Consider the following 13,065-nt stretch of genomic DNA (forward strand, 5'->3'; position numbering starts at 1 on the left):
GGTATAAAGTTACATCTACAGCATTCATTTTCTTTTTTTTCTACATAATGTATAAACACTATACACAATACATAGTCCGACCTAGCAGAAAGCTGGGAACAGTTCAAGCTTTCCAATTGTTTCCCAGCCTAAATTTGTCAGGGCTTTTTAACACTAGAAAACAATTATGAGTTCATTCCCTATATTCTTTAAAATGTCAGGACTCTGGTGTGACGAAGAGAATGTTTAGTTTGTAGAAAAGGGAATATAAAGTACAAAGATTCAAAAATCTGTTTTCTCGAGAAGAAATTATATTTGACCTCTGACTAGAAAGAGATTGACCTGTTAAATACTATGATAGAATTTAAAAGTACAATTATGAAAGGAATCTGATTTGTTAAAATGTTATACTCGTAAACAAATGACATAAACTTTGATAGCAAAGCAAAATATTGTTTTTCATATGATCCAATACCATTTTACTAATATCAAATTGGTAGAATCAAGATAGATGGATACACTAATAGTTACGAAGAAAATGGATACACTAATAGTTATGAAGAAAATGGATACACTAATAGTTATGAAGTGTATGAGTGGAGAAAATCTAGTCATTACTTTTGAGAGATTTACAAAATCAAATATGCTTTAAAAAACATTTTAAATGTTGGAAAGTTTAGTTTTTAAGATTTCCTTGTTGGAAAGAAAGATAAATTATTTTGTAAAGAAAATTTCATAATTATATTCTTAAAGTTTCTAGGAGGCTGTGTACTTCAATGGAAAATAAATTAAGAGAAGTGAAATTTGTTCTTAGAAAATGTGCTCAGAGTATTCATTGACTAAAGTCTTGTAAAGATAAGGTTAGCGCTGACAAACCAAGTCAAATGATATGATTTAATATTTTTATATATACTCCAAAGATCTACCTGCATCAAGTTCTTCATCCCTGTTCTCTCAACAAGTGATCTTCTTCGAACCGGGGCCTCATCACTTCTTGATTTTAGAACAAAACCTCCTCTTGCCTCCTCCCCTCCACTTCCTCTTGTGCCATTCGTCATCACAACCTTTGTTTCTTCCATCCCCGGCTGTAGGGAGGATATGGACGGTCGTCTTCCATCACCACCACGTGAATGGGATGCAATACCGAACGCGGCACTTGTGCGAACTCCGTAGCCATGGCGCATACCCCTCAGCCATTGCCCCTGATATGTTCCTAAAATATTTTTCATTACAATTCTTAAATTTTTTTTGATCTATGATTTACAATGGTTTGAATATTTTTCCATTGAACCAAAATCACGGTAATTCAGATGCCCTATGTTATCCATCAAACACTTTGTTTGCTGGAATTCTAACGTCAGTCATACATAAACAGTTAATTGAAAGGAATTGAGTCTTTGTCACAAACTATGATTTTCTAATCTCTATATCTTTGTAGTCCAATGCCGTAGACCTTATATATTTCAAACTATGAATTCTGTTAGATGAAAAATCTAAGTTTGAAACGACAAAGATTTATCAAAAAATCAGAGTTTGTTATAAAGACTCAATTCCTTTAGGACGTTTGATTAGTATTACGTGAAATACTAATATTAAAATTATTATAAAGAAATATGTTCATTTTTCTCTACCTGAACAATAAACTTGCTAAATAAACATTATATTAATGTTCTACGTACGTATAAACTCCATATTTGAGTTTGGGGTTTATTTATATATTTTCTATTTATATCTTTTAAACATTATTTAGAAAAAGATTGCAGTTGTTGATATATCGGATTAAAAAAAAGGTTCATTATTTTTTAAGAAATATCAACAAAAAACCAAAAAAATGTAAGAGTAAAAGTTTTTTTTTTTAGAAACCAAGCAGTAAACATCAAACTTTTCTTCGAAAAAAAAGTTTAAACAATTTATGTACTCTTCCCTATGTATCCGTGTTCTATTTATAAACCGTCCTCTCTACTCAGATATTTATAGTTCTATTTTTATTTAACTAGCACAGATCACAAAATGTATTATACTTTATGAAACTCAGGTTTACGACAAAATGCAGTGTACTTTAAAATTTTAAATCGTAATTTCAATATTTCATTATTTCATACATTACAAACTATGAAAAGTATTCTAACCAGATTGGTTTTAAACTTTAAACAAAAAATACAAACATTTCGTAAGTAAAATTTTGTAAACAAGAATTTAAAAAAAAGTATTACGATTGTTTAAAAAAAAATAAAACCGGAAATGTGGTTGCAGTACAATATTATTTCGTGGAATATCTTTAGTAAACAGTTGATGATAGGGCGCTAACATATCGGTCCATTAGGTCACACTAATACTTGACTGATTGGATATTGTTAACCTCTATTTATTTAGGTTGGTTAGTTGGCTGGTAGGATAGGGGGGGGGGGGGGTCAATAATATATCTATATTAAAAAGCCACACTTTTTAGAAGAGTTTAGCTGCTAAAAATACTTTTTTTAAAAAAAGGTTAAGCTTCTGAAACCTCACAAACAGGGCGAAAACTAACCAAAAGGGTCCGTATTGAGCCAAAAAATATTAAATGGCACTAAAAACGCACAAAGCCATACAAAGTATCAAATATTGTATCGAATGTACATTTTTGTTATAAATGAAAAGCATGATCAGCACGTAAACAACAATTAACGGTAATTTTTGGAAGAAAGGAATTGAGTCTTTGCCACAAATTCTAATTTCTAATCCTTATTAATTTGGAACCCAATTTCGTAGACCTTAGATATTTCAAACTATGAATTTTATTAGATCAAGACGGGAAATACCCCAAGTGTGAGAAATCAAAGCTTAACATCATCAGGTTAATTAGATAAAGACATTAGAAAATTTGAGTTTGTCACAAAGACTCAATTATTTCACAATTCCTTTTTGAAATTTACTTTTTACTTTGGAATTCAAATTTGGTTTATTTGTAAATTTTACAAAATCTTATTTTTTTAATTGTAGAACGATTTCTGTTAATCATAACATTTTAGATATCCATTCTTAATAGCATTAACAGAATGAAAAGCTGTACCAAACAATTTTCCATCCCTCATTTCCGGTTTCAACCCCTTTTAAAGTTTTCAATTATCTTGATTTAAACAAGAAGGTGGGTGAAAATGAGTAATCCCAAGTAAGTAATTAACGTGTTTTTTTTCGCAAAAGCAAAGATATTAAAAGGACAGTGGTAACTTTTGGAAATAAATATTATTCTGTCAATTAAGAGAGAAGCTAAAGAACCTAATTTTCTATAACTTAAAAGGAATAGATATTTTTAAACGTTAAAAAATGTGAATTAGTACCCTACCTCCATCTGCGTAGGTTTCTGATCCATATCCGTCCTGTAAACCGTTAGCCCAGGTACCCTCATACTTTGCTAGAGTTGTAGTTGATTGTCTTACTCCGTACCGACCCTAGACATTAGTTTATAGTTATTATTATCATTATTATTATTATCATTATTATGGGCCTGAACACCCTTGGAAATCATAAATTTCACAGAGCCGAGCTCCCATAGCCCCTTTTATACGCCTTCGGTGTATTGTGTACATTGCTAATTTACTCTGCAATTGTGTAACTATTTGATTTTATATTAAATATGTGGACTTATATTATAATAAGATAAATCTACAGACCATGGTACAAAACATTGTACAAAACATTGTACAGTTTTCATAGTCTAGTCCACAGTATTTCTATACACTACACACAAGGAGACAATGAACCACTCATATATACATATTTGTATACATAAAAAGATTGAAAGATTTATTATCTACAAACATTTCTTATGTAATATATTATGAATCTAATATGATGACGTAGAAAATGGAAGGAGCGCTCCCTAGGGATGGTATACTATGAAATCCTTCTCACCCTTGCAAAAAAAAAACATTATTCAAATGGGTCGCGAATACAGGAAAATAGATTAATTATATTAATTACATCTTTAAATGCGAATTATTTTTTTCTTCAGAATTATTCAGTTTTGAATTCCAACAAATTTATATCTGTGCGGTGTATTAAGGAAATTCTGTTAAATATTCCCTTCTAACTATCTTAAGGAAAATTCTACCTAATTATGAGAACATTTTATCAACTTATTTCAGGTAGGATTTAGAAATGTGGCGTTTAAAAGATTTAAGAAAAAAATCTTCGAGAACAGAGAGAGTATGTTTAGTGTTGAAAAGTTAGGAAAGAAAGGAAAAATACATTAAACAAAAAATATTAAGTGGTTGAATTGAATATGAAGGGAAATTCATAGTAAATTAAAAAATGAATAAAAGTGACCCCACTATTGAGAGTTAACAATGAAAGGAAATGAGACATGACAGATAACGATAAACGATGACGAAATTAAACAATGAAAGGATTAAACAAATAGACAGAGAAAGAAAAGTACACGATGAAAGGAAACCCATTAGACTACTTGACAGATATAGAAATGCGTGACGAAAGTTAGCAACGAAAGGAAAAGTGAAATTATTTTGAAGATAAAGAAAAAATGAAGATGAGATTTCCAAATGGATTAGGTTACAAATAAAAACTCTTTCTTGAAGAGCTTTCAATGCTACAATATTTTCTGATATTTGATAAATATTTTTTCATAACATTATGTCAGAACATTGAAATATGTTATATATGTACTTTCAGTCATTTGGTTTTTAGTTTTTTTTAGGACACTGTCTAGTATTAAAGTACTAAAGTACACCCTGTAGTAAATATATATATTGTCTAGCATTAAAGACGCCCTGTAGTATATATGTATATTGTCTAGTATTTATATATTGTCTAGTATTGAAGACGCCCTGTAGCATATATATATATTGTCTAGTATTTAAGACACCCTGTAGTGTATGTATGTATTGTCTATTATTGAAGAAACCCTGTAGTATATGTATATATGTCTACTGTAGTATATGTATATATTGTCTAGTATTAAAGACATCTTGTAGTATATGTATATATTGTCTAATATTGAAGACACCCTGTAGTGTATGTATATATTGTCTAGTATTAAAGACACCCTGTAGTATACGTATATATTGTCTAGTATTGAAGATACCCTATAGTATATTTATATATTGTCTAGTATTTAAGACGCCCTGGTGTATATATATATATATTTTCTAGTATTTAAGACACCCCGTAGTATATGTGTATATTGTCCAGTATTGAAGACACCCTGTAGTTTATGTATATATTGTCTATTATTGTAGACACTCTGTAGTATATATATATATTGTCTAGTATTTAAGGCACCTTGAAGTATATGTATATATTGTCTAGTATTGAAGCCACCCTGTAGTATATGTATGTATTGTCTGGTATTGTAGACATATTGTATTCATGTATATATTGTCTAGTGTTACTAAACTAACTTGATTATTATTATTATTATTATTCGAATTAAGGTCTGTTGGTGCTAGTACTGCTTTTCTCATACAATCATAAATATATTTTTTTATACATTCATTGTACATTGCACATTGTACAATTCAACAATATATATTATACATAGATATTCTTCTTTTATTAAGGTAAAGAAAACACGATGAGTCATGGATTTTATCAGGATTTTTACATTCTCAATATTTTAGTAATTTTCTTTATTATCAAAATTGTGTTAATGCAATAAAAAATTTTATAATCATCACAATTAGGTATATGAATACATCATAAGGAGATAGATACAGCATACATCTAATAGAAATCTGATGAATTTTTTATACAATTACGCAGCAAAATATACATTTACAATTAATAAAGCAAATAAAATATTATGAAGCCATTATTATTCAATATACATTCTATATCTGACAATAACAATATTTATGTGATCTTATCTCATCTAATATTTATTTTCATAAATACAGATAAACTTGAATCTATCAAGAAAAGTTTTCTGTGATCAATGAAAAGAACAAATTTCAAAATGTTGTCTGGCCCTGTAAAAATAGGTTTACCGAGTTAAATCAGAGTTTACAGAATGAATACAGCTGAATATAATCCTTGTTTAGAAATATAGACGTTGATCTACATAGTTGAAGGAAACTTGTAAATATTTACTTCTATTCCTCATCCTTTCTAATTAGATCATATTCCTTATCCTTTCCAACCTGCTCATATTCCTTATCCTTTCCAACCTTCTCATATTCCTTATCCTTTCCAACCTGCTCATATATTCCTTATCCTTTCCGACCTGCTCATATTCCTTATCCTTTCCAACCTGCTCATATTCCTTATCCTTTCAAACCTGCTCATATTCCTTATCCTTTCCAACCTGCTCATATTCCTTATCCATTCCAACCTGCTCATATACCTTATCCTTTCCAACCTGCTCATATTCCTTGTCCTCTCCAACCTGCTCATATATTCCGTATTCTTAGTAAATAGCTCATATTCCTTATCCTTTCCAACCTGCTCATATATTCCTTATCCTTTCCAACCTGCTCATATATTCCTTATCCTTTCCAAATAGCTCATATTCCTTATCCTTTCCAACCTGCTCATATTCCTTATCCTTTCCAACCTGCTCATATTCCTTATCCTTTCTAACTAGCTCATATTCCTTATCCTTTCCAACCTGCTCATATTCCTTAGCCTTTCTAACTAGCTCATATTCCTTATCTTTTCCAACCTGCTCATATTCCTTTTACTTTCCGACCTGCTCATATTCCTTTTCCTTTCCAACCTGCTCATATTCCTCATCCTTTCTAACTAGCTCATATTCCTTATCCTTTCCGACCTGCTCATATTCCTTTTCCTTTTCGACCTGCTCATATTCCTTTTCCTTTCCAACCTGCTCATATTCCTTTTCCTTTCCGATCTGCTCATATTCCTCATATTTTCTAACTAGCTTATATTTCTTATCCTTTCCAACTAGCTCATATTCCTTATCCTTTCAATCTAGCTCATATTCCTTATCCTTTCCGACCTACTCATATTCCTCATCCTTTCTAACTAGCTCATATTCCTTATCCTTTCCAACTAGCTCATATTCCTTATCCTTTCCAACCTGCTCATATTCCTTATCCTTTCCAAACTGCTCATATTCCTTTTCCTTTCCAACCTGCTCATATTCCTTATCCTTTCCAACCTGCTCATATTCCNTTACCATATTGGTTTCCTAGTGATCTGAGGCCACAGTTATTACTGAGGCCAGTAGTGCAAGAATACAGGGAGGCCGGGACCAGAGGATAGAAGGAAGGTATCCGAGTCCTTAGCTTTCTATCCAGGCTTTCTCACGGCAGGGGAGGGTAGAGGTGGGGCAAATACCGACATTGTAAGCTACTCCGCCCTTATCTCACATTTTTACTTTTAATGTAACATTTTCAAAATTTTGAAATTAAGTAAAAAATTTTATTTTAACTTTGTTTCTTGTTCTTGGTATTTTGTGTGTAATATGTATACCCCTGAATTTATACCTGGTGTGCTTAGTAGCATATACACTCAAGCACAAATACACAGACAGACAAACACTCAAACATTCACACAACAGTTGACTAACTGATCATCTGTCGCCTATCGGTCAGATATTGAGTCACGTGACCACAGATTGGAACCAACTTGTTGCTCATTGAAGAATGTCAGCAATTGTTGCTGGTCCGAGGGGAGGGGAGGGGGGGTTGTCCTCCTAGAGATTGCAAAAACCAAAAAAGAACTTACATGACAAAAACTGTGAACAATGTTAAGCATAAATTTTCAATAATTTAATTTACATATTGCTTTTTAATGCAAAACTACCTAAACCCCTCCCCCACAATTACAAAATATATAGCACAGAAATGCAACTCCGGGACGGGGTGGAGAGGAGGGGAGATCGTTTTACCGATCATTAATTTTACCCCAATTAAATCTTTTCCTCTACTTCAGTATTCAGAGGTTAAAAAAATTAATTAATAAAAAATGAGAAAATAAATTTAGTAACAAATTGTTAGTTAATGTATTATTTAGATTATGACAGTGAAAGGTCAGATTGCTTGCAGAGATTGAAAGGATCAGAATTCCCATGTTTATTTGGATTCCCTTTAAGGAAAAATTTTCCTATATCGAGAAGTAAAAACATTAAACTTTTTTTCTCCTGTCCATTTTACACACTCACACTTCGAGAATTTCAGTTGACATTGAGTTATAATTAGACCTTCTACACATAAATATGACTAATTTTAATGAATTTTCTTAACTCAGTTATATAGCTTTCTGTATTTCTATAAATATTTTCAATCTTTCTATCTGTATGTAACAATTTGTTTTTTGTTTATATTTATATATCTATCTGTATCAATGTAACTTTTTATCTATTTTTTTTCTGTAACTATTTATCTTTCAATCGGGGTGTCTGTAACTATCTCTATTCATTTATCTATCTGTATCTGTGTATTTAACGATTTATGTAACTATTTTTTTTGGTCGAGATAGAGCAAGAATATGCCCTAAAGATGGTCAAATAAACCGAAAATTTGGCAAAAAGAGTTTTTGTTTCATGGATCTGAGAGTGTTAGATTTAGAAGAATTGTATATGTATTTATTTTTTTTATCTATTCTGTATGTATAATGTATTTACCATTGTATCTTTTTATCTGCATTTCTTTAACTATTTATGTATTTATCTTTATTTCTGTAACTAATTATTTTTTCTATCTGTATGTATTTCACTTTTAATTTATTTATCTTTATATATGTAATATGTAATTTAATTTAACTAAATATATATCTGTATTTCTGTACCTATTTATTTATCTATCTGTATTTCTGTGACTTATTATTGAGTTATCTTTATTTCTATAAACATTTAAATCTTTATGATCTATTTATCTTTATATATATATTTATATTTATCCACTTATTTATCTGTCTGTATTCCAATAATTCTCCTTTTGTCTGTATGCATGTAACAATTTATGTATCTGTCTGTATTTCTATTTATATTCATCTATCTATCTGTATTCCTGAATCACTCATTCTATTTATTTTTCTCATTCATGCATTGAAGCATTCCCTGGAGACTAAAAACAATATTTTTATAGTAGACTCCATTCGAGTAAATAGTAGTATATAGTAGACTCCATTCTAGTACATAGTAGTATATAGTAGACTCCATTCGAGTACATAGTAGTATATAGTAGACTCCATTCTAGTACATAGTAGTATATAGTAGACTCCATTCGAGTACATAGTAGTATATAGTAGAATCCATTCTAGTACATAGTAGTATACAGTAGACTCCATTTGAGTACATAGTAGTATATAGTAGAATCCATTCTAGTACATAGTAGTATATAGTAGACTCCATTCTAGTACATATAGTATATAGTAGACTCCATTCGAGTACATAGTAGTATATAGTAGACTCCATTCGAGTACATATAGTATATAGTAGAATCCATTCTAGTACATATAGTATATAGTAGAATCCATTCGAGTAAATAGTAGTATACAGTAGACTCCATTCGAGTACATAGTAGTATATAGAAGACTCCATTCTAGTACATAGTAGTATACAGTAGACACCATTCGAGTACATAGTAGTATATAGAAGACTTCATTCGAGTATATTTTAGTTAAGTTTCTTTTACTATTTGACCTACAAATGATAAATATGAAATATGTCTTTAGATTATTAAAAGTTAAAAAAACTTTTTTTTGTCATCTTGGAACTCTTAAACTCTATAATCTATGTAAACTTTGCTTATCTGTCTGTTTTCTATTAGAATTCAATAAACGTTGTAATGGCTGAACTAATAGGTCCCAATTTTTTTGTGTCAACTCACACGACTCAAGGCAAGGTTTTTGGATGGTCAAAGGTGAAAATTGTAGCCTGAAAAAATATTCTATGACCAGTGTTGAATTATGATGACACTCGAATAAAAAATCATAGTTTACGATTTGTAAGACTTAATTTAAGATTTAGAAAAATGGCTAAATTTTAAATTTTCCATTATTCCTTCAAATTTTCCTTGTTTAGTTTTTAGATTAGAATACTCAATCTGTAACCGGTCAAACATATTTTATTTAAATACTTTGAATACTCAAGTTAGGGAATCTACAAATTGTTTTAAAAGTATTTTATTTTTTTTTAGTTTTAAGAACAAAAATGAGAAGATGTGAAAATTAAAAATTATGTTGATTTTTTTGCGCAATTCACAATTGCACATGTACCTTGCAATTACGTAACATATCAGATTACACATGTCCAATGCAAGTGGTAATTACTTGACTATATATTACATAAACATCTTACATACACGTCATTTTTCCGTGCACGCAGTTAAAAAAGCATAATTTATAATAGGTAATAATGTCGAGAACTCGAAGACCTAAATATTTACAAAATGTGAACTTCCATTGTGGTACCAGGTAGCCTCAAAATTGACAGAAGTATTAAATTGTTCATTACCCCTCCTTGCCTTCTTCTTTCTCGCTCCACCTTTTTTTTACCCTCCTCGATCCACTCTTTTTCCTTTACGCCTTCTTTTATCTTCTCTACGCCTTCTTTATCTTCTCTACGCCTTCTTTATCTTCTCTACGCCTTCTTTATCTTTTCTACGCCTTCTTTATCTTCTCTACACGTTCTTATCTTCTCTACGCCTTCTTTATCTTCTCTACGCATTCTTTATCTTCTCTACGCCTTCTTTATCTTCTGTACGCCTTCTTTATTTTCTCTGAGCCTTCTTTATCTTCTCTACCCCTTCTTTATCTTCTTTACGCCTTCTTTATCTGCTCTACGCCTTCTTTATCTTCTCTACGCCTTCTTTATCTTTTCTACGCCTTCTTTATCTTCTCTACGCCTTCTTTTTCTTCTCTACGCCTTCTTTATCTTCTCTACACCTTCTTTATCTTCTCTACGTCTTCTTTATCTTCTCCACCACTTCTTTATCTTCTCTACGCCTTATTTATCTTCTTTCCGCCTTCTTTATCTTTTCTACGCCTTATTTATCTTCTCTACGCCTACTTTGTCTTTTCTACGCCTTCTTTATCTTCTCTACGCCTTCTTTTTCTTCTCTGCGTCTTCTTTATCTTCTCTACGCCTTCTTTATCTTCTCTATGCCTACTTTGTCTTCTTTACGTCTTCTTTATCTTCTCTACGCCTTCTTTATCTTCTTTACGTCTTCTTTATCTTCTCTACGCCTTCTTTATCTTCTCTACGCCTTCTTTATATTCTTTACTTCTTCTTTATCTTCTCTACCCCTTCTTTATCTTCTCTACGCCTTCTTTATCTTCTCTACGCCTTCTTTATCTTCTCTACGCCTTCTTTATCTTCTCTACGCCTTCTTTATCTTCTCTACGCCTTCTTTATCTTCTTTACTTCTTCTTTATCTTCTCTACGCCTTCTTTATCTTCTCTACGCCTTCTTTATCTTCTCTACGCCTTCTTTATCTTCTCTACGCCTTCTTGCCTTCTTTATCTTCTCTGCGTCTTCTTTATCTTCTCTACGCCTTCTTTATCTTCTCTACGCCTTCTTTATCTTCTCTACGCCTTCTTTATCTTCTCTACGCCTTCTTTATCTTCTCTATACGACTTCTTTATCTTCTCTACTCCTTCTTTATCTTCTTTACGCCTTCTTTATCTTCTCTACGCCTTCTTTATCTTCTCTACGCCTTCTTTATCTTCTCTACGCCTTCTTTTCTTTATCTTCGCCTTCTTTATCTTCTCTACGCCTTCTTTATCTTCTCTACGCCTTCTTTATCTTCTCTACGCCTTCTTTATCTTCTATACGCCTTCTTTATCTTCTCTACGCCTTCTTTATCTTCTCTACGCCTTCTTTATCTTTTCTACGCCTTCTTTATCTTCTCTACGCCTTTATATTCTCTACTTTTAATGTTTTAATATTTTAATGAGCAGAATATGAAATTATAAATATGATTTTGATTTAAAATAAGTGAATCATTACGATTCATGATGTTTTATAAACATACGAAACAAATCTTGTTCAATTGTCTTTTATCCACGCAGCATTTAATCTTGTTTAAATCTTGTTCAATTGTCTTTTATCCACGCAGCATTTAATCTTAAAAGTAATTCCAATTCTACCTTTTCAATTTACCAAGCTGCAGTTATCTATGAAATATCCTCCTATGAAATGTTCCATATGTGCCCATGAATCAGATACAATTTTAAAGAGAGAGACCGTCTAGGTAACAGAGTTGAACTGAAAATGCATTACGGAGAACAATTTTAGAATTTCTTAGATACAATAAGACGTTATTACGGTGTAAAATCATTGAGTAAGAGTGTATGTATAAAAAAAAGAAATAATGATAATGATAATGATAAGCTACAATGTTTTACAAAAACGTTTAATTTCTCAAAAATATAAAAAAAAATTCTCCCGGAAAATACGCCTTGTTGCTATACCTAGCGATTTCTATAGGTTGGATTTCTATAATGTTTGACACCGCTTTTTAAATTTCTCCAGACAGGATATTTCAAGAGAATTTTTTTGAAATTAATTAATACTATTATTAACTAATTTGTTGCTTAAAGGAACATGTTGATCATCGAAAATAAGTAATTTTCTTTAGTTATCGGTTTCTGTATTGTGTGATTCTTTTTAAACGTTTCCAAGCATTTCCTTAAATTTCATTTAAAGACGATGTTTGAAGAAATTTGAAGAAATCTGCGAACAAATTTACAATGAACAAGGAATGCAATTAAATGACGAAAAAACCTAAATGAATCACAAATATCTTTTAAAAATGCGTACGTTCCCAAACAACAAATTAGTTTATGGAAGAATTTTTGTTATGTTTTTCGTCCGGGTTGTTAATTAATTGTAAAAGCCCGTTTGTTCTAGGACCCTCTCCCGAATTATCCCGTCCATGGTGAAACTTGAAAAACGAGTTTACAATTTTACTTAGTAATAATACACCGTAAAAACATTTTATTGGTATCACTATCAAATGAATCAGCTAAAAATGTTTTCAACGTTATCTAGCCAGTCTCTCCCTTTAAGCTTATTCTATTTTCGGAGGAAAAGAATATTGAAATAAATAAAACTTAAGCAGAATATCTGAGGATAAGAACTTGACTAGAGAAATATTTACACAACACCTAGACAAACGGCGAAAC

The 13,065-nt window shown here is 31.0% G+C and overlaps 1 protein-coding gene across 1 annotated transcript in view; it reads right to left on the reverse strand.

The window, feature by feature from the left end:
• The window catches only part of LOC111695646 (uncharacterized), a 19,010-nt gene extending 11,896 nt beyond the window's left edge, over positions 1–7,114 (reverse strand). Inside the window, exons 1-7 of the mRNA XM_023465036.1 lie at positions 6,959–7,114; positions 6,689–6,823; positions 6,500–6,634; positions 6,251–6,358; positions 6,114–6,167; positions 3,302–3,407; positions 906–1,192 (exon numbers count right to left, since the gene is read on the reverse strand). Of these exons, the coding sequence (XP_023320804.1) occupies positions 906–1,192; positions 3,302–3,407; positions 6,114–6,167; positions 6,251–6,358; positions 6,500–6,634; positions 6,689–6,823; positions 6,959–7,114 (981 nt within the window). The remainder of the gene's footprint in view (positions 1–905; positions 1,193–3,301; positions 3,408–6,113; positions 6,168–6,250; positions 6,359–6,499; positions 6,635–6,688; positions 6,824–6,958) is intronic.
• Between the last annotated feature and the right edge of the window lie 5,951 nt (positions 7,115–13,065).

The sequence above is a fragment of the Eurytemora carolleeae genome, unplaced genomic scaffold, assembly GCF_000591075.1.
Source record: "Eurytemora carolleeae unplaced genomic scaffold, Eaff_2.0 scaffold234, whole genome shotgun sequence".
Classification (NCBI taxonomy): Eukaryota; Metazoa; Arthropoda; class Copepoda; order Calanoida; family Temoridae; genus Eurytemora; species Eurytemora carolleeae.